This window comes from Mobula birostris, chromosome 7 (assembly GCF_030028105.1).
Source record: "Mobula birostris isolate sMobBir1 chromosome 7, sMobBir1.hap1, whole genome shotgun sequence".
Taxonomy (NCBI): Eukaryota; Metazoa; Chordata; class Chondrichthyes; order Myliobatiformes; family Myliobatidae; genus Mobula; species Mobula birostris.
In genome coordinates, this window is record NC_092376.1 from 75257511 (window position 1) to 75279074 (window position 21564).

Below are 21564 nucleotides of genomic sequence, written 5' to 3' on the forward strand. Positions count from 1 at the left end.
CTTCTTTCAAGTATTGTTTACCATGTAGGTCAAGAATTCATTAGTTTGGGGGAGGGATGAGTGGGGAAGCTAGGTGATAATCAGGAAGGTTTTACCTTGACTGTGATGAATTGATACCATGAAACTTGATGGGATCTGAAGTCAACATTGAGGATTCTCAGGGCCATTGTCTCCTGCGTATATCCCATTATTTTACCAACTCCTGGAAGATGGGTTGTGCAGATAGATTTTCATGGATACCTGGGCATGCTGGGGTAGAGGGAAATGAAATTGTGGATGACATTGCAAAGTCTTCCTTACAGAGCAGGCAAGTAGAAATTAGAGTTCCCCTAGGCAGAGCAGAATTGAGAAGTAGGATTAAAAAAGGTATAGAGAAGAAGTGGCAGGAGGATTGGAAAAATGAATTAAGGGGCAGGCATTATTTTTCTAGTCACCCACTAGTTAAAAAGGTCTCAGACTGTTACCTTTTAAGTCGTAGAGATATGGTGATATTTACAAGACTTAGATCGGGGCATTGTGGGCTAAATTATTATTTAAAGATGATAGGAAAACATCCTACTGGATTATGTGACTGTGGTAGTCCAGAGACAGTCCAGCATGTTTTGCTGAGCTGTAATTGATACAAAATTGAAAGAAGCATGTTGTTCAAGAGGCTATCTGGCTTAAATTCATTTTGGTTTTCTATTAAATCTTTGTTTGGCCATCAAGAGAATCAACATCTGATTGAAGAGTCTGTTATTCAGTTTATATGTGAGGCTAGGTTGTATTCGAGAATTTGAGTTCCTTGAAGTTCTATAATTAATTATACATCCTGCGGAGGGCTGTAATACGCCTAGATGTGTCTAAGCAGCCGGAAATAGAAGAAGAAGAAGGATTTGTAATAGAAGGATCTGAGACACATGTCTAAGAGCATTTTCTAAAATTATTTTTTTGCTTGAATACTGTGTGGAACAACTCTCCCAAAATCAGACTGGTGGGAAATGTGCCATGTCTGAATTCAGAATCGTCATTCACCCAGTTTTATCTATTGGCTGTTTCAGTGTAGCAGTTATGATACAACTGAGTAGCTTACTAGGTCATCTGAAGTGGCAGGGAAGAGTTAACAACATTGTTGTGGTGTCACAGATAGGCCAGCCAGCTAATGGAGACATTAATGAGCCAGATAGGGTTTTATGACATTCCAAAGTTTTTTGATTATGAAGTCCAGTTTGGTAAATTAAACTTTAATTCCACAGATGCTATGATGTGTATTGGCATACGCTGCTAAATATCCACTGCTCTCACACTGCACCCGTTCACTCTGCTCTCATCCCCTCCCCACATTCTCCCAGTCCAGCGGCACTCCATGGAGTATGCCCACTTTTTCACCCATATCACAAGCCCTGACTGATGCAGAAGTCTCGCAGTCAGGGTAAAGTTCTTCTACACACAATGCTGGCACAAAACTCCACAACATTACCTCTCCCAGCCCAACATATACATCCGCCATCCCTACCCTCAAACCTAATCCTAAAGTCCAAGGGGGCACACACCTTCACTAACTCTAGGCACACCCAGATTAACCCTGGCCACATTGCATCAAACCCGATGATTTGTGTAAGGAGGGGCAAGATGCAACAAAGATAGGTGTTGGACCTAGTTAATGAAAGCATGGGCCAGAACAAAGTGGCAGGGTTGCATGACACTGAAACTCAAGTGATGAGATCAAGAAGCACAAGAGGGCTGATTTGCCTACTGCCCGAATAATCTCTTAAAGCCAGCAAACTTAAAGTTTACAATCATTGCAGCCGTCAGTAGAAGCCCTCAGTGATTAAACTACAAATATTTCATTGGTATCTTACTTTTTACTGGTGTGAGATTCTTCACACTTTTGAATGTGTATTCAGATTTCAAGGCTACAAGGGAGTTTAAACTGATAACAATTAGTAATGAATCCTTATGAACCACAACCTGTCTAGTCTGCATAATTTTAACAGACATTAGTTGCATCTGTGCTAACATCTCATTCAAAAGGTTTGGGTTAAATCAGATCTCAAATACACATTTCAAGTGCCATATGTGTCCAATCTGATATTCTTAATACTAAAAATACAGATGATTTGAAAAAAAATCATAATCTTTTTCCAAAACAGCTCTCTAACCTGCTCTAATAGCCTAGTTGTGATGTATCAGAAAGGATTTATAGCAAGAAACATGGAGAATAAATCTAAGGAAGATCTGTAGAATGATACAGGGCCATACTAAGAGATTTACAAACAATATTAGTCTCCTTATTTAAAGATATACTGTGTTAGCCTTGGATGCAATGCAGAGGAGGTTAACTAGAACAATTCCTGATTTGAAGGTATTGTCTCAGAAGAGAGAATAGAAGCAGATTGAGTATATTATGGAGTTGAAATGAAAGAAGGTTGATAGTCACCTTCGGGAGTGAGGATTGAGATGGCAGATGGTCAGAGGTTATGACTTTTGATGGGGGAATCTAAAACTAAGGGACAGAACTTCAGGACAAGGAGCAATAATTTGAAGATTGTAGCCATGCCTTTACTTATAGATTAATTTGCACTCAAGCTTCAGTACCTTTGCTTAATAGCTTTTTAAGCAAGGATGTCAGTGTGAAGACAACATTCATGTTTCTTCCCCAGCCTGGGTCCAGCCTATAGCAGTATGCCACAGGAAACAATATAGTTTTTATGTTCAAGTTCAAGAGCAGTTTAGTACCACAACCTGCACGTTAATAGTGACCATGCTTTACAGTTTTGTTGCATTACATTAACTTGCTGTGAGAATTCCTGTTGAGGGGACAGTGAGCTAAAGTTTGTGCATCCTGCTAAGAAGGAGGAGTAAGGGGTTGCATGTTTAGCTAATTAAAATATATTAAGGTTACAGGCAACAGTTTGTTAAATGCCTAATTGGGCTTTTCATTGCATGATCTCACACTGTAAGCCCTTTTATGATTTATCAATCATCTTATTTCTTACATATTTCTCCGTTTTGATGATCCTATAGAGAGCTAATTTTGAGTGCCACTTTCTTCTACCCAGATAGTCCCTCAGGATGAAAGATGCCTTACTTTCACCCCTGTTTTGTTGGTAGTATGAGCATCGGACTCTGCCTCGGGGGGCAGGTGGTTGTTGACAGACCTGACAGGAGGATGGTGTGAAGGTTAGTTTTCCCCTTCTTGTACTTACACGGGTCCTAAATGTGTTCCTGAGGCATGGGATGTCCACTCATTCTGCAGTAATAGTTGTTGAGATGGCAGACTAACTCATGTTTGACAGCAGTGCTCTCTCTGTGAAGACAGCCCTCTCTTTGCTCAGAAATTTCAAAGATCTTATGGACTTGGAATGTACCAATCATGAGAACGATGGATTTCTCTTTGGAAAATAGCAATCTCCACTAATTAAATATTATATTTTGAACTAGACTGCATTGTCCAAATGACAAGTCTTTGTTCAAAAGACTGTAAGCAAGCAATCAAAAATAGCAATGAAAATCTACAGGGAGTGGAAATCTGAAACCAAGAGGAGTTTCTTCCCTAAATATTCAGTTTATTAGGCGGCATTTGTTAAACAAGCGTTAAAACTTCAGGATAATATCCTTGGTTGGTAACGAAACCCAATTTCTCCCGGGATCAATAACGTATGTCTATCTATCTATCTATCCTTTCTGATGAAATATCAACTCTGTATCTTTTTCTATAGATACTGTTTAAACTGTTGCATGTTCCCAGCACTTAAAACAAAACCTGTACAGTATGTTTAACTACAGAATCATAGCATTGTTGCAGCTTAGCCAGGTGTCCGTCAGTCCACTAAGTGAAAGTGAAGGATGAATAGATTAGATTAGACTAGATTAGATCTAGAATAATGAATGAAGTCAAAGTGCAAAATGAATAAAAGCAACAAGGTTTGCAAACCTCTTCAGTATGTGGAACAATGTTCATTTCTAACAGTCAAACAAACAGAACAATTGTCATTTCAAATGTATAACTTCTGAGCTGCTGGGTAATAGATACAAGGGACATCAATTTGGATTTGTACCATGGTGGTTTTTGATCATGGAATCACAACAATTGCCTGGGTGTACAATACATTTACAGGCTGTGTCACCCAGGACTCCTTATGAATGAGGGCATTTGGACACATGTGGCTGTTGATCACCAGATAAATGCAGAATAGGTAGATTATAGTGAAGGTTGTACAAGAGTTTGGCGCTTTCTATAGTTCCTTGATGCAAAACAAGTATATAGCGGAAGTCTTAAACCCAAGAAAGACTGCAGATGCTGGAAATCCAAAGTAACATCCACAAAATGCTGGAGGAACTCAACAAGCCAGACAGCAAATACAGAAATGAATAAATAGTTGATCTTGGACTGAGACCCTTTTTCAGGACTGAAGGGTTTTGGCCTGAAACATTGACTATCTATTCATTTTCATAGTTGCTGCCTGATATGTTAAGACCTCCCCCCGCCCCCCCCCCCCCAGCATTTTGTGTGTGTTGCTATAGTTAAAGTCTGCCAGGCACTGGTGAACTTTGTTCTTACTTCAAGGCTTCTGTGCAAACCAGTCGCAACCAGATATGGTTCTGACAGAGTATGCTTCCCCAGGAACAGTGCGTAGCTGGGAGAATGACAAGGGGATGCGAAGTGATGAACAAAATGCTAGATGAGGAAGCTGAGGAACAGTATATTGGAAATATGACACTTAGCCTTTATAAATCAGAGCATTGAGTATAGGAGTTGGGATGTAATGTTAAAATTGTACAAGGCACTGGTAAGGTCAAATTTGGAGCAATATGTACAGTTCTGGTCACCGAATTATAGGAAAGATGTCAACAAAATTGAGAGAGTACAGAGAAGATTTACTAGAGTGTTACCTGGGTTTCATCACCTAAGTTACAGAGAAAGGTTGAACAAGTTGGGTCTTTATTCTTTGGAATGTAGAAGGTTGAGGGGGGACTTGATAGAGGTATTTAAAATTATGAGGGGGATAGATAGAGTTGACATGGATAGGCTTTTTCCATTGAGAGTGGGGGAGATTCAAACAAGAGGACATGAGTTGAGAGTTAAAGGGCAAAAGTTTAGGGGTAACATGAGGGGGAACTTCTTTACTCAGAGAGTGGTAGCTGTGTGGAACGAGCTTCCAGCAGGAGTGGTTGAGGCAGGTTTGATATTGTCATTTAAAGTTAAATTGGATAGATATATGGACAGGAAAGGAATGGAGGGTTATGGGCTGAGTGCAGGTTGGTAGGACTAGGTGAGAGTAAGCGTTCGGCACGGATTAGAATGGCTGAGATGGCCTGTTTCTGTGCTGTAATTGTTGTATAGTTATATAGGGTGGTGGAGCAAAGATGTGTCTCGAGCAAAGGAGGTGTAAGGTGTTCTTTCCTTTGCTAGCTTGTAGGTCACCTTGAGCAAGATACAGCATCCACTTAGTGCCTGGTTCTGGGGTACATGAAGCCATGGGAGCAGGTGGTGGATGGTCATATGAGCAGCTGGTGCATAATACAAGTCCTGGTTATGCAACCACTGATACCAGGCAGACAATCTCTGAAGAGTATTGATAATGGCTGGGGTCATCCGTCTTCTAAAGGCACTGCCCAGAAGGCAACAATGACAAACCACTTCAGTACAACAGGCAAATTGATACCATATATCTGTGGCTGGTGCAGCAAGTCATGGGTCACAAAGCACAGAGACACATCCCATACCCCAATGAGTCTCTAAATCCTACACCAATCCCCACATTCCCATCAACACCTGCTGGATTGTATCACTCACTTATACATACACTCAGTGTGCACTTTATTACTATTAGGTACCTGCAGTACCTTATACACTGGCTACTGAATGTACACTTGTCAAACAGCCTACTGCACCACACATTTTGGGATATGATTGGAAACTGGTGCACATGAAAAAGATCAATGTTGTTCACCAGTATGTTTGGTATGAGTCCCCAAATCCCAATGACTTTCTACAGGGACACAATTGAGAGCATCCTGACTGGCTGCATCACTGCCTGCTATGGGAACTGTACTTCCTTCAATCACAGGTCTCTGCAGAGAGTGGTGCGGACAGCTCAGCACATCTGTAGATGTGAACTTCCCACGTTTCAGGACATTTACAGCGACAGGTGTGAAAAAGCACCTGAAGGATCAGTGGGGACCCGAGTCACCCCAACCACAAACTGTTCCAGCTGTTACCGTCCAGGAAATGGTACCGCAGCATAAAAGCCAGGACCAACAAGCTCCAGGACAGCTTCTTCCACCAGGCCATCAGCCTAATTAATTCACTCTGATAGAATTGTATTTTTATACCATATTGACTGCCATGTTGTACATACTATTTATTACGAATTACTATAAATTGCACGTTGCACATTTCAATGGAACGGAACGGAACATAAAGATTTTTACTCATATATGTGAAGGATGTAAGAAATAAAATCAATTCAATAGTAAGTGCAAACTCCACATACACATCACCCAAAGTCATACTGAACCCTTGTCTCTGACTATCTGAGGTGAGGCCTTGGTTCTACCAGCTGCATCACTCTGCTGCCCCTGGGGCTGTGATTTGGCAGAACTACTTGTGTAGAGATACATGAAACTGGCTGCGGCATTTTTGCAAAAAGTTATTATGAGTGACCGAAAAGCAAATTTGACTGACACAAATACGTAACATGAGACACCATGTTGTCTTGTGTAGCCAGCCATTCACAACACTGAAGGTAATATTAGGTTCAGAATTGAATGATTTTAGTGGAATCTTACTTTGCCTCACTCTTGAAAGGGTGGCTTTACAAATCCTGTGCTGGTTGACTATCCTGCTTCCATTTTACTAGCAGACCCACTAGTTACAGAACCGGGCTACATCAGCTGTTATCTGTTGACAGCTGATTATTTCAGATGCCCTGTGTTCCCTCACCCCAGTTTCCTTGGCTGGTATTCCTAAAAATCAATGTAAAATTTACATTAGCAGCTTCAAATGTTCCATGTTCTCCTTCGGTTTTAAATGATCTTTCACTCATTTATAACAGATCAACCCCTCAGGAGTCATTCTTATCCAGGGTACTCTTTCAGTTCATCCATGTCATCCTTCTTCCATTACTTGATTCCACCTTGAATTGTCTTTTTTACATCCTTCTTTAATCCTTTTCCACTGAATGTCTGTTTTCATTAATGCAATTTAGAATTTCTTGACATAGCTACCAACATTTAATACATCATAATTGTCCTTGGGAGATTTTCTTTTTCCCAAATTAAATCAATTGAATTAAATGCTTTTGATTGAAAGAAACATTTAACATTATTGTTGTATTGCCTCAGAGGTTTATCATAAGGCCCACAAAGTTGTCATAGAAGCATTTAGCTGATGTGAATAGTGAGGCAGACAATTGGCAGCCTCTTTTTGTTCAACACTGCGGATAAGAAGGATCAAAGGAAGTTTATTGTTGAAATATGTATATGTTACCACACACCACTTTGAGATTAATTTTATTGCAGGCATTTACAGGAAAATAAAGAAATGCAATATAATTTATGAAAACTATACATAAACAGAGACTGGCAAACAACCAAATATGCAAAAGGCAATTTGTACAATTAATAAAAAAAAATAATACAGAGAACATGAGTAGTAAGAGTCCTTGAAAGTGAGTCTGTAGGTTGTGGAATCGGTTCAGAGTTGTGGTCAATCAATTTATCTGTGCTGTTTCAGGTGCTTAATGGTTGTAGGGTAATATCTATTCCTGAACCTGGTGGTGTGGGACCTAAGGCTCCTGTACCTCCTGCCTGATGGCAACAGCAAGAAGAGAGCATGGTTTGCTTTCTTGTTGCAGAGCTGCTTGCAGATGTGTTCAATGGTGAGGAGGGCTTTTCCTCTGATGGACTGGGCTGTATCTATCATTTTCTGAAGACCTTTCCATTCTTGGACATTGGTGTTTCCGTACCACACCATGGTGTAACTAATTAGGATGCTCTCCACTGTGTATCTATAGAAATTTGTCAAAGTTTTAGATGACATGTCAAATCTACACAAACTTCTCAGAAATTAGAGGTGCTGTCGTGCATTCTTTGTGATGGCACTTACGTGCTGGTCCCAGGACAGATCCTCTGAAAGGACAATGCCAAGGAACATAAAGTTACTAACCCTCTCCTCCACTGATCCGCTATTGAGGACTGGCTCATGAACTCCTGGTTTCTTCTCCCAGTAGTCAATAATCAGCTCTTTGGCTTTGTTGACGTTGAGTAAGAGGTTGTTGCTGAGGCACCATTCAATCAGATTTTTAATCTCCCTGCTGTATGTTGATTCGTCACCACCTTTGATTTGGCTAACAACAGTGGTATTATTAGCAAACCTAAATAGAAAATTGGAGTTATACATAGCTTCACAATCAGACTGTAGGTATAAAACAAATACAGCTGGGGTCTAAGCATAAAGCCTTGAGGTGCACCTGTGATGATGGTGATCTTGGAGGAGATGTTGCCAATCTGAATTGACTGGAGTCTCAAGTGATGAAGCATAGAGAGGCATCAAGGTCTAGGATTTAAAGCTTTGTGATAAGTTTTTGAGTTGATGATAGTGTTGAATGCTGAGCTGTTGTCAATAAAGAGCATCCTGATGTATGCATCTTCATCGTCCAGATATTCCAGGGCTGAGTGAATAGCCATTGAAATGGCATCTGCTGTTGACCTGCTGTGACAGTAGGTAAATTGGAGTGGATCCAGCTCACTTCTCAGTCAGGAGTTGATAATCTTCATGACCAACCTCCCAAAGCACTTTGTCACAGTAGTTGAGAGTGCTACTGGACAATAGTCATTGAGGCAGGTTACCATGCTCTTCTTGGGCACCTGTATAATCAAAGCCTGCTTGAAGCAAGTGGGTATCTCAGACTGCTGAAGTGAGGGGTTGAAGATGTGGCTCTCTAAAGATGAAGGGAGCGCATTTGATACTTTAAAGACTAGTATTACTTTTCTAGCCTCCTTTATCTCACAATTGACACCTTAGATAAACAAAATTGACTAAACAAATATAAATGTTCAAAGATATTAATTATCTAAGGGTAAATTTTCATGGTTTCATATATCCAGTGGTGGGAGGTAATGACTTGGCAGTAATGTGGTGCTAATTATAACTTGTACCGATAGCTCTACATACCTGAGTGGCCCCTATATAAAAAGAACACCAGACCTGGCTGGATTTCATGGAATTTGGACAAGACTAATTATCTGATTCTTCAATAAAATTCTTGTTAAAAGATTTCCTTAAATAGGCAATACAGTAATCGCAACAGAGAACAGAACTTACTTAAACCAAGAGCTCAATCAACTCTACCTAGTAGCACAATCAAATAATGAGAAGTCATTGGATTTGTTGTGGCTTTTTACCTTGAGATTTTCTCAATGGTCAGGTTAATAATGCAATCAAGGTGGTTTCAAATGCTAAGAAATCAGAGGATAATTGAGAATAATATGGCAAATCTAAGAAGCTAAGCTGATAGATGAACATTAAAAAGGGACATTATAGCAGAGCACTTTTAAAGACTTAAGCAGAAAATAATTCACAAGATGTATGAAATTCCTGTGGGCCCATTCCAAAATACAATTCATAATGTAAATTTTATGCTGGTTGTTCAGCTTTGCAGCAGATCCACACTTACTTGTATTAAAGAGAATTAAGGTTTTCATGCATAAGAATTCCTCATGAGTCACTTGAAGATGAATAAATTCTTGCGAGATTTGACACATTGCTATACACAGATCATACATTGCCGACTTCTGCATTCTTTGCCTGAAAGAGAAAGTCAACCAATTAATCTTCACATACAATAATGGTCATCTCCAACCTTCACTCCAATGGAAAAATAATGACAACCAGTTGCTCAGTCTTCCAGCCAGGGAGCTCTGGGTCTTTTTTTTCTTAGGTCTTTCAAGTACTCATAAAAAATTGGAATTCATTGTGCACTTTTTACCCAGGTGGCATTTGTGGTCCGCATCATCTACAGATAGAGTAAACTATGTGTAAAGCTGCTTTTGTGGCATTAAAGTTATTCCCATTTATTCCCCGTAAAGGTTAGTCAGCATGTAGGGAATGTCTAGAACTGCTCAGAGGGATATGAAGAAAGTCAGAAGCTTGTCAGGGGCTTTTGACTCTATGAAAGTTAAGATTGACTTTTTCAGATTTCAAGATTTTCTGAGATCATTTGAAGTGACAATGCGAAGAGAAAATGCAGAAATTTCTTTTAACATAATAACATAACAAAATAAGAAATAGGAGTAACACACAGCAGCTATGGAAAGGAATAAAATATCAAAGTTGCAAACCAGGACCCTTCATCTGACTCCTGATGAAGGGTCTCGGCCTGAAATCTCAACTCTTTATTCCTAGCTGACCTGCTGAGCTCCTCCAACATTTTGTGTGTATTACTCTGGATTTCCAATATTTGCAGAATTTCGTTATTATAAGAAATAGGAGCAGAGTAGGCAGTTAAGCCAATTGAATGTCTGTTAAACCGATGGAGCTTATACGACTTCCCTGTGGAATGTCTGGGTTTTCACCAAGTGAATCGGTTTCTTCCCAAAGATGAACTGACTAGTAGATTAATCAGTCATTCTAAATTGTCCCATGATTAGGTTAGGGTTAAATTGGGGGTTAGTGAGCAGTGTGACTTGGAGTGCTGGAACGGCTTATTCCACGCTGCATTTCTAAACTAAACTAAACATGCTCTGCCATTCATTATGATTGTGGCTAATCTGGCTGTGGACTCAACTCCACCTAGCTGCCTTTTCTCCATAACTTTATAATTGCTCTGTTATGCAAAAATCTAACTATGTCTTAAATATATAAAATGATGTAGCCTCTGCTGTTTCTCTGGGCAGAGAATCCACAGATTCACTGCTCTGGGAAAAGCAGCTGTTTCTTATCTACCTGCCCCCAAATCTTCAGGTTACGTCACCTGGTTATGCCCCATCATATAAATGTAATTGCGAAGAAAGCACAACAGCGTCTCTACTTCCTCAGGAGTTTGTAGTGATTTGGCATGTCATCAAAAAGCTTGACAAACTTCTATGGGTGTGTGGTGGAAGATGTGTATTGACTGGCTGCATCACAGCCCAGTATAAGAACACCATTGCCTTGGAGCGGAAAATCCTCCAAAAGTAGTGGATTTGGCCCAGTACGTCATGGGTAAAGCCCCACCCCCCCCAACCACTGAGCACATCTACACAAGATGTTTTCGAAGAGAAGCAGCATCCATCAGTAAATATCCTCACCACCCAGGCCATGCTCTTTCCTCGTTGCTGCCATCAGTTAGAAGGTATAAGTGCCTGAGGATTCATACCACCAGGTTCAAGAACAGTAACTACCCCAAAACTATCAAAAGAACAAAAGAGGATAACTACACTCATTGTATTTCTGGTGTCCCACAACCAATGATGTTACTTTAAGGACTCTATCTTATTATTTCATGCTCTCGGTACTATTGTTATTTATTTATATTTGCATTTGCACAGTTTTTGTCGTCTATACTCTTGCTCTTTCATTGATTCTGTTTACAGTTACTATTCCATAGATTTGCTGAGCATGCCCACAGGAAATAACGAATCTCAGCATTGTATGTGGTGACATGCATACCCCGATAATAAATTTTACTTCGAATTTTTTGAACATTTAAAAAAATTGTAGTCTCACCTACCAGTGGAAACAACTTTCCTGCCTCAATATCCTTTTATAATTTTGTATGTTTCTATAAGATTCCCTGTCATTTTTTCTGAATTCCAGTGAGTGTAGTCCAAGGTGACTCAGTTCCTTCTCATAAGCTAACTCTCTTGTCTCCAGAATCCAAAAGCTGGCATATATTTTCTTAAGTAGATAAGTAAGGTGTGGCCTTACCAGTACCCTGTACAGTTGTAGCATAACTTCCCTGCTCTTAAATTGATTGTTAAATTGCTAAGAGCAAGGTGGCATGCCTGAATGACTATCGACCTGTGGCTCTGACATCAATTGCTATGAAGTGCTTTGAGAGATCGGTTATGGCACACATCAACCACAGCCTACTGGTCAACCTCGACACTTTGCAATTCGCCTACCGGAGCAACAGGTGCCATCAGATGCCATCTCTCTGGACCTACTTTCCTCCTTAGAACACCTGGAGAATAAAGACGCATACGTAAGGCTCCTTTTCATTGACTACAGCTCTGCCTTTAATACCATCATTCCAAATAAACTGATTCCTAAGCTCCGGAACCTGGGCCTTAGCACTGAGATCTGCAGCTGGATCTTCAACTTCCTCTCAGACAGGACACAGGCTGTAAAAATAGGGGACAAGCTCTCCTCCGCAATCACTCTGAGCATCGGTGCCCCACAAGGCTGTGTACTCAGCCCCCTGATGTACTCACTGTACACCCATGATTGTGTAGCCAAGTTTCAATATATAAGTTTGCTGATGACACAACAATTGTAGGCCGTATCTCGGGTAATGATGAGTTTGAGTACAGAGAGGAAATTAAGAACCTGGTGGCATGGTGCGAAGATAATAACCTATCCCTCAACATCAGCAAGACAAAGGAATTGGTTGTTGACTTCAGATGGAGTAGCGGACCGCACGACCCAATTTACATCGGTGGTGCGCAAGTGGAACAGGTCAAAAGCTTTAAGCTTCGGAGTCAATATCACAAATGACCTGACTTGGTCCAACCAAGCAGAGTTCACTGCCAAGAAGGCCCATCAGTGCCTTTACTTCCTGAGAAAATTAAAGAAATTTGGCCTGTCCCCTAAAACGCTCACTAATTTTTATAGATGCACCGTAAAAAGCATTCTTCTAGGGTGCGTCACAACCTGGTATGGAAGTTATCCTGTCCAAGACCGAAAGAAGCTGCAGAAGATCGTGAACACGGCGCAGCACATCACACAAACCAACCTTCCGTCTGTGGACTCACTTTACACTGCACACTGTCGGAGCAGTGCTGCCAGGATAATCAAGGACACGACCCACCCAGCCAACAGACTTGTCGTCCCTCTTCCCTCCGGGAGAAGGTTCAGGAGCTTGAAGGCTCATACAGCCAGAATTGGGAACAGCTTCTTTCCAACTGTGATAAGACTGCTGAACGGATCCTGACCTGGATCTGGGCTGTACCCGGCAAATATCCGGACCTGCCTCTCGTTTTTTTTGCACTACCTTACTTCCTATTTTTCTATTTTCTATTTATGATTTATAATTTAAATTTTTAATATTTATTAATTTTAACTATTTTTAATAATTGAAATATTTAATATTTGTAATCCAGAGAGTGTGAAGTGCAAATCAAATATCGCTGTGATGATTGTACGTTCTAGTACCAATTGTTTGGTGACAATAAAGTATAAAGTATAAGTATAAAAGTATAAAGTATAAATTTAACAATAAAGGCCAACACTCTATTTGCTTTCTTGATAACCTGTTTAACTTTTCACTATGCAATAATAAACTGATTTTTATTTTTTCTTCCCAAGTGGATGACCATACATTTACCAACATTGTATTTCATCTGCCATACTCTTGCCCATTCATGTAACCTATCAACCTCTCACTCCAGACTCTCCACATACTCTGTACAATTTGCTTTTTCACACAGTTTAGTATCATCAGCAAACTTAGATATGCTACTGTCAGTCCTCTCCCAAATTGTTAATGTACATCGTCAACCGTTGCATGCAGAGCACCGACCCATGCAACACGGTTCTATTCACACTGATTACCAACCAGAAAAACACCCATTTATCCCAACACTCTCTAAGTTGTTCAACCAATTCTTTATCCATGGCAACACAATACTCTCAACTCCCATCTCCTTGCATCCATATCTTATGGATTAGTGCGGCATCTTATTGAACAACTTCTGGAAATCCAAGAATATGATACCCACCTGTTTCCTTCTCAAACAAGAGAAAATCTGCAGATGCTGGAAATCCAAGCAACACACTGCCAAAGTGCTTTGGCCCAAAACGTCGACTGTATTTTTTTCCATGGATGCTGCCTGGCCTGCTGAGTTCCTCCAGCATTTTGTGTGTGTTACCTGTTTCCTTCTATCCACTTTGAGGAATTAAGTGTGCTCCCTGTAAAATGATCAGAGATACTCTGGTGCCACCTATGTCCTGAGGATATTAGACCATAAGACAAAGGAGCAGAAGTCAGCCATTCGGCCCATTGAGTCTGCTCTGCCATTTTATCATGAGCTGATCCATTCTTCCATTTAGTCCCACTCCCCCACCTTCTCACCATAACCTTTGATGCCCTAGCTACTCAGATACCTATCAATCTCTGCCTTAAATACACCCAATGACTTGGCCTCCACTGCTGCCCGTGGCAACAAATTCCATAGATTCACCACCCTCTGACTAAAAAAATTTCTTCACATTTCTGTTCTGAATGGGCGCCCTTCAATCCTTAAGTTTTGCTCTCTCGTACTAGACTCCCCCATCATGGGAAACAACTTTGCCACATCCACTCTGTCCATGCCTTTCAACATTCGAAATGTTTCTATAAGGTCTCCCCTCATTCTTCTTAGAGCTTTATTGAGTCAGGAAAATAATTGTTCCCAGGAACCACTCATCAAAATTAAAGCCTTTTCAATGAAGATAACACCAAAGATATCTGCATGGTTTTACTTATTTAGATATACAGTGCAGACAGGCCCTTCCGGCCCAATGAGCTTCACCAACCAACAGCGCATCGAGTTAACACTGGCCTAATCACAGGACAATTTACAATGATCAATTACCCTACTAATTGCTACACCTTTAGACTGTGGGTAAAAACTGGAGTACCTGGAGGAAACCCATGTGGTCATGGGGAGAACATACCAACTCTTTGCAGAAAGCTCCCAGCTGTACTACCATCATGTTAACCACTGTGCCACCATGACTCCAAGCCCCTCTGCTACTGTGGCTCATGATGAGGATTCCATTATTACCACAAGGGTAGCAGGCTTTCATATGCATCTATGCCTTTAAAGGCCAGTTTCCCACTGATAAAATGGAATTCTTTTCCATTTGTAAATCAAATGGAGATAGTTAGCTGTGATTGTCTCACAACGATAAATTAGAGAAAATGTACAGCACAGAACAACCCACAGTGCTCATTTCCATTGCCAGCTACTCTCTGTAAAAGTAATTGAAGAGTTATCTCTAACAGAATGGGATTTCTGCTGAACCGCCTTATTTTCTCAGCCTCTCTCAGGAAGGAGACAAATATTCCTTTTGGAGGCAGGTTGTCTTTTCAAGTGTTCAAAGTATCCCAATCCAATGCTTTGGTACAGAATCTGTAGCATAATCCAAGTTCAGTTGAGTGAGTCATGTTGAGAGACAAGAGACTGCAGATGCTGGAAACTGGTGCAAAAAAAACTAACTGCTGGAGTAACTCAATGGCTCAGGCAACATCTATAGAGGCAGAGAGAATTTCAATGTTTCAGGTTAAGATCCTGCATCAGGCCTAAGAGTGTAGAGGTGAGATATTCAATACAGAGAGGTGACGTGAGGCAGGAACTGGCCAACAGAAGGTGGGACCAGATGAGAAGGGGTTGATGTGCTGACGTAGCCTGGTAGAGAGAGGGAATGGAGCAGAAGAGACAGAGGCTGAAAGGGGATGTTGAGGCAATAAAGGGCTGCACATTCTGGATTCTGATAAGCTGAAAAGTGAAAAACAATTGAGCAATGGATATAGGTGAATTCAGGTCAGATTATGTCAAATGTTGAGTACATTCCTGTTCTAATGTGTCCAGGAAGTTTGGAGTTGGAAGAGGAAAGGTTTGCCAATGAAAACTATAGATGATTTAATGCAGCTATGGCCCTTGTGCCCAAACAACAACTCCCAGTGTATCACACACAGAATTAGCAGTTGCTTGGCTAAGCGTAGATTGATTAAAGATAACACTGATTTATTAAAGGAAAATCATATAACCATGTAACAATTACAGCACGGAAGCAGGCCATCTCGGCCCTTCTAGTCCGTGCCAAACTCTTACTCTCACCTAGTCCCACTGACTTGCACTGAGCCCTTAACCCTCCATTCCTTTCCTGTCCATTTAGCTATCCTATTTAACTTTAAATGACAACATCGAACCTGCCTCAACCACTTCTGCTGGAAGCTCGTTCCACACAGCTACCACTCTCTGAGTAAAGAAGTTCCCCCTCATGTTACCCCTAAACTTTTGCCCTTTAACTCTCAACTCATGTCCTCTTGTTTGAATCTCCCCCACTCTCAATGGAAAAAGCCTATCCACGTCAACTCTATCTATGCCCCACATAATTTTAAATACCTCTATCAAGTCTCCCCTCAACCTTCTACGCTCCAAAGAATAAAGACCCAACTTGTTCAATCTTTCTCTGTAACTTAGGTGCTGAAACCCAGGTAACATTCTAGTAAATCTTTTCTGTACTCTCACAATTTTCTTGACATCTTTCCTATAATTCGGTGACCAGAACTGTACACAATACTCCAAATTTGGCCTTACTAATGCCTTGTACAATTTCAGTATTACATCCCAACTCCTATACTCAATGCTCTGATTTATAAAGGCCAGCATACCAACAGCTTTCTTCACCACCCTATCCACATGAGATTCCACCTTCAGGGAACTATGCACCATTATTCCTAGATCCCTCTGTTCTACAGCATTCTTCAATGCCCTACCATTTAGATTAGATTAGATTATGAGGACACGCAGTCCTCTTTTATTGTCATTTACTATGTATGTCCTATATTGCAACACACATCAAAGTTGCTGGTGAACGCAGCAGGCCAGGCAGCATCTCTAGGAAGAGGTACAGTCGACGTTTCGGGCCGAGACAAGGGTCTCAGTCCGAAATGTTGACTGTACCTCTTCCTAGACAAGGGTCTCGGACCGAAACGTCGACTGTACCTCCTCCTAGAGATGCTGCCTGATTGCTGCGTTCACCAGCAACTTTGATGTGTGTTACTTGAATTTCCAGCATCTGCAGAATTCCTCGTGTTTGCATTTTTAAATGTCCTATATTGATTAGTCCTATCAAAATGTAGCACCTCACATTTATCGGCATTAAACTCCATCTGCCATCTTTCAGTCCACTCTTCCAACTGACCTAAATCTCTCTGCAAGCTTTGAAAACCTACTTCATTATCCACAACTCCACCTATCTTAGTATCATCTGCATACTTACTAATCCAATTTACCATCCCATCATCCAGATCATTAATATGTATGACAAACAACATTGGACCCAGTACCCTGAGGCACACCACTAGTCACTGGCCTCCAATCTGACAAACAGTTATCCACCACTACTCTCTGGCGTCTCCCATCCAACCACTGCTGAATCCATTTTACTACGTCAATATTAATACCTAACGATTGAACCTTCCTAACTAACCTTCTGTGTGGAACCTTGTTAAAGGCCTTACTGAAGTCCATATAGACAATATCCACCGCTTTACCCTCGTCAACTTTCCTAGTAACCTCTTCAAAAAATTCAATAAGATTTGTCAAACATGACTTTCCACACACAAATCCATGTTGACTGTTCCTAATCAGACCCTGTCTATCCAGATAATTATATATACCATCTCTAAGAATACTTTCCATCCATTTACCCACCACTGACATCAAACTCACAGGCTGATAATTGCTGGGTTTACTCTTAGAACCCTTTTTAAACAATGGAACCACATGAGCAATACGCCAAACCTCCGGCACCATCCCCGTTTCTAATGCCATTTGAAATATTTCTGTCAGAGCCCCTGCTATTTCCACACTAACTTCCCTCACGGTCCTAGGGAATATCCTGTCAGGACCTGGAGACTTATCCACTTTTATATTCCTTAAAAGCAGCAGTACTTCCTCTTCTTTAATCATCATAGTTTCTACAACTACCATACTTGTTTCTCTTAGCTTACACAATTCAATATCCTTCTCCTTCGTGAATACCGAAGAACAGAAATTGTTCAAAATCTCCCCCATCTCTTTTGGTTCCACACATAGCCATCCACCCTGATTCCCTAAGGGACCAATTTTATCCCTCACTATCCTTTTGCTATTAATATAACTGTAGGAACCCTTTGGATTTATTTTCACCTTACTTGCCAAAGCAACCTCATATCTTCTTTTAGCTTTTCTGATTTCTTTCTTAAGTTTCTTTTTACATTCTTTATATTCCTCGAGCACCTCATTTACTCCAAGCTGCCTATATTTATTGTAGATCTCTCTCTTTTTCCAAACAAATTTTCCAATATCCCTTGAAAACCATGGCTCTCTCAAACTTTTAACCTTACCCTTCAACCTAAAAGGAACATAAAGATTCTGTACCCTCAAAATTTCACCTTTAAATGACCTCCATTTCTCTATTACATCCTTCCCATAAAACAAATTGTCTCAATCCACTCTTTCTGAATCCTTTCACATCTCCTCAAAGTTAGCCTTTCTCCAATTTAAAATCTCAACTCTGGGTCCAGTCTTATCCTTCTCCATAATTATATTGAGACTAATGGCATTGTGATCACTGGACCTGAAGTGCTCCCCCACAAATACCTCTGTCACCTGACCTATCTCATTCCCTAACAGGAGATCCAACACTGCCCCTTCTCTAGTTGGTACCTCTATGTATTTCTGCAAAAAACTATCTTGCACACATTTTACAAACTCCAAACCATCCAGCCCTTTTACAGAATGGGTTTCCCAGTCTCTGTGTGGAAAATTAAAATCTCCCACAATCACAACTTTGTGCTTACTACAAATATCTGCTATCTCCTTACAAATTTGCTCCTCCAATTCTCGCTCCCCATTAGGTGGTCTATAACACACCTCTATAAGCATTACTACACCTTTCCCATTCCTTAATTCCACCCAAATAGCCTCCCTAGACGAGTCCTCTAATCTATCCTGCTAAAGCACCGCTGTAATATTTTCTCTGACAAGCAATGCAACACCTCCCCCTCTTGCCCCTCTTATTCCATCACACCTGAAGCAACGAAATCCAGGAATATTTAGTTGCCAATCACACCCCTCCTGCAACCATGTTTCACTAATAGCTACAACATCATATTTCCAGGTATCAATCCATGCTCTAAGCTATCCACCTTTCTTACAATGCTCCTAGCATTAAAATAGATGCATTTAAGAAACTCTTCACCTCTTACTCTCTGTTTATCCCTAATGGTGCAAACAACTTTGTTATCTTCTTCTTCCTTCTCCCCTACATCTTCAGTCTGAGTGCTCCCATTCTCTGTCCCCTGCCTATCCTCCCTCACACACTGTCTACTAGCTTTCTCTATTTGTGAACTAACCTCACTCCTAGTCTCTTCATTTTGATTCCCACCCCCCAACCATTCTAGTTTAAAGTCTCCCCACTAGCCTTCGCAAATCTCCCCGCCAGGATATTGGTCCCCCTAGGATTCAAGTACAACCCGTCCTTTTTGTACGGGTCACACCTGCACCAAAAGAGGTCCCAATGATCCAGAAACTTGAATCCCTGCCCCCTGCTCCAATCCCTCAGTCACACATTTATCCTCCACCTCATTGCATTCCTAATCTCACTGTCGCGTGGCACAGGCAGTAATCCTGAGATTGCTACCTTTGCAGTCCTTCTTCTCAACTCCCTTCCTAACTCCCTATATTCTCCCTTTTCCTACCAATGTCATCGGTACCCATATGTACCACAACCCCTGGCTCCTCACCCTCCCACTTCAGGATATCTTGGACGCGATCAGAAACATCCCGGACACTGGCACCAGGGATGTAAGCTACTATCCAGGTCTCCTGAATGAGTCCACAGAAACGCCTATCTGACCCCCTAACGATAGTATTACTACTGCCCTCCTCTTCCTTTCCCTACCCTTCTGAGCTACAGGGCCGGAATCTGTGCCGGATGCACGGCCACTGTTGCTTTCCCCAGGTAAGCAGTCCCCCCCAACAGTACTCAAACAGGAATACATATTGTCAAGGGGCACAGCCACTGGGGTACTCTCTAGTATCTGACACTTCCCGTTTCCCCCTCCTCACCATGACCCACTTGTCTGCCTCCCGTGGCCCCGGTGTAACCACCTGCCTGTAACTCCTCTTTATCAACTCCTCACTCTCCCTGACCAGACGAAGGTCATCGCGTTGCAGCTCCAGTTCCCTAACATGGTCCCTTAGAAGCTGCAGCTTGGCGCACCTAGTGCAGATGTGGACGTCCAGGAGGCTAGGAGACTCCGGGACCTCCCACATCCGACACCGAGAACAACAAGCTATCCTCACACTCATACTTCCCCCTTTCCTCAAATAACAGGAAAAATTGAAAACCAAACCTACTTTGCCTCACCCGTTTCAGCCTAAGCCCGTTGAGCCAAAGCCCTTAAGCCTTCACTCTGCTCCTGGCTCACTCCGCCGCCCATAAAACGATGCTGCTCGCTGTATAAGTCTGAGTTCCTTTTAAATCTTCCACGCTTCACTGCCTGACGTCACACACCTGCGCAGTCCTGCCTTTCTTAACTCCGATGATAAGAAAAAATCAAAATGGCTCCTGCCGCACTCCTGCTCCGATTCTCAGACTTCCTTCTCTGAATTAAACTTGAATCAGGATTTCTGACCTTTTAACTTTTCTGTGCTTCACTGCCCGACATCACACGCCTGCGCAGTCCTGCCTCTCTTAACTCCGATGATAAGAAGAAAAAAATCAAAATGGCTCCCGCAGCACTCCCGCTCCAATTCTCAGACCTCCTTCTCTGAATCATGTTTAACTACTTGACAGAGTTTTAAAAGAAGTGGATGAGCATCATTGAAACATCCATTGAAATGCTACAAGTGTACTCCCAAAAAACATTTGCTGAAATACTCTTTCAAAAAGCTTCCTCAAGATCAGGAATTAAAAAGGGCTAGAACAATGTGGATAGAAAATTACCCCAGTAAAAGTAAGGAGGATTTTTTTTGATTAAAGGGAAGTGTTCAGTGGAAGTCCTTAGGGGAAAAAATTGTATCCAGTGAATAATTAGGGTTTGGAATGCTCTGTAGGGGTAGTATTGGTAGTCAGGGGTAATTGTGGCATTCCGATAGGACCTGAGGAGAGAAAAAAACATTTGTAGGGTTCTTGGGAAAGGGTGGAGCATACATTGGTCTTAAATACAGCCAGTATGAACTTGAAAGTCTCTTTCGGTTTCATAATGATTCTGTGACTGTGTGACTAAATCAGTCCACTGCAACACATAAATTGCTATCTGAAGTACCAACTGACATAATTTATACCATTGGTCAGAATTTAAAGAAAATTAGAAATAAGATCATTTTCTAAAGGCTGGTGTATGACTGGTTTTACCATTTGAAGACATGAAAATGTGCATAATTTGCAAAATGATTGGTTTTGTAGACTTTTCATTTCTGAATCCTCTTACTATTTTCTAAGTATTGTCAGCCTATTCTTTTCTTGTAAGAAATGTACTGAAAGTATAGAAGGTGTCTCTATCTGGACATCATTTATTTCGGTCAATCACATCAATCAAAAGTTTTTTTCTCATTGTTATTCGCAGCATTGCTTTGTGTAGTCTTTGACAAAATAATTTTCGTGCAAAAATGTACAAA

General features: G+C 41.2%; 1 protein-coding gene across 1 annotated transcript in view; it reads right to left on the minus strand.

Annotated features, from left to right (window-relative positions):
- The window catches only part of LOC140200307 (progesterone receptor-like), a 326010-nt gene that overhangs the window by 46829 nt on the left and 257617 nt on the right, over positions 1 to 21564 (minus strand). Inside the window, exon 6 of the mRNA XM_072263440.1 lies at positions 9663 to 9793. Within this exon, the coding sequence (XP_072119541.1) occupies positions 9663 to 9793 (131 nt within the window). The remainder of the gene's footprint in view (positions 1 to 9662; positions 9794 to 21564) is intronic.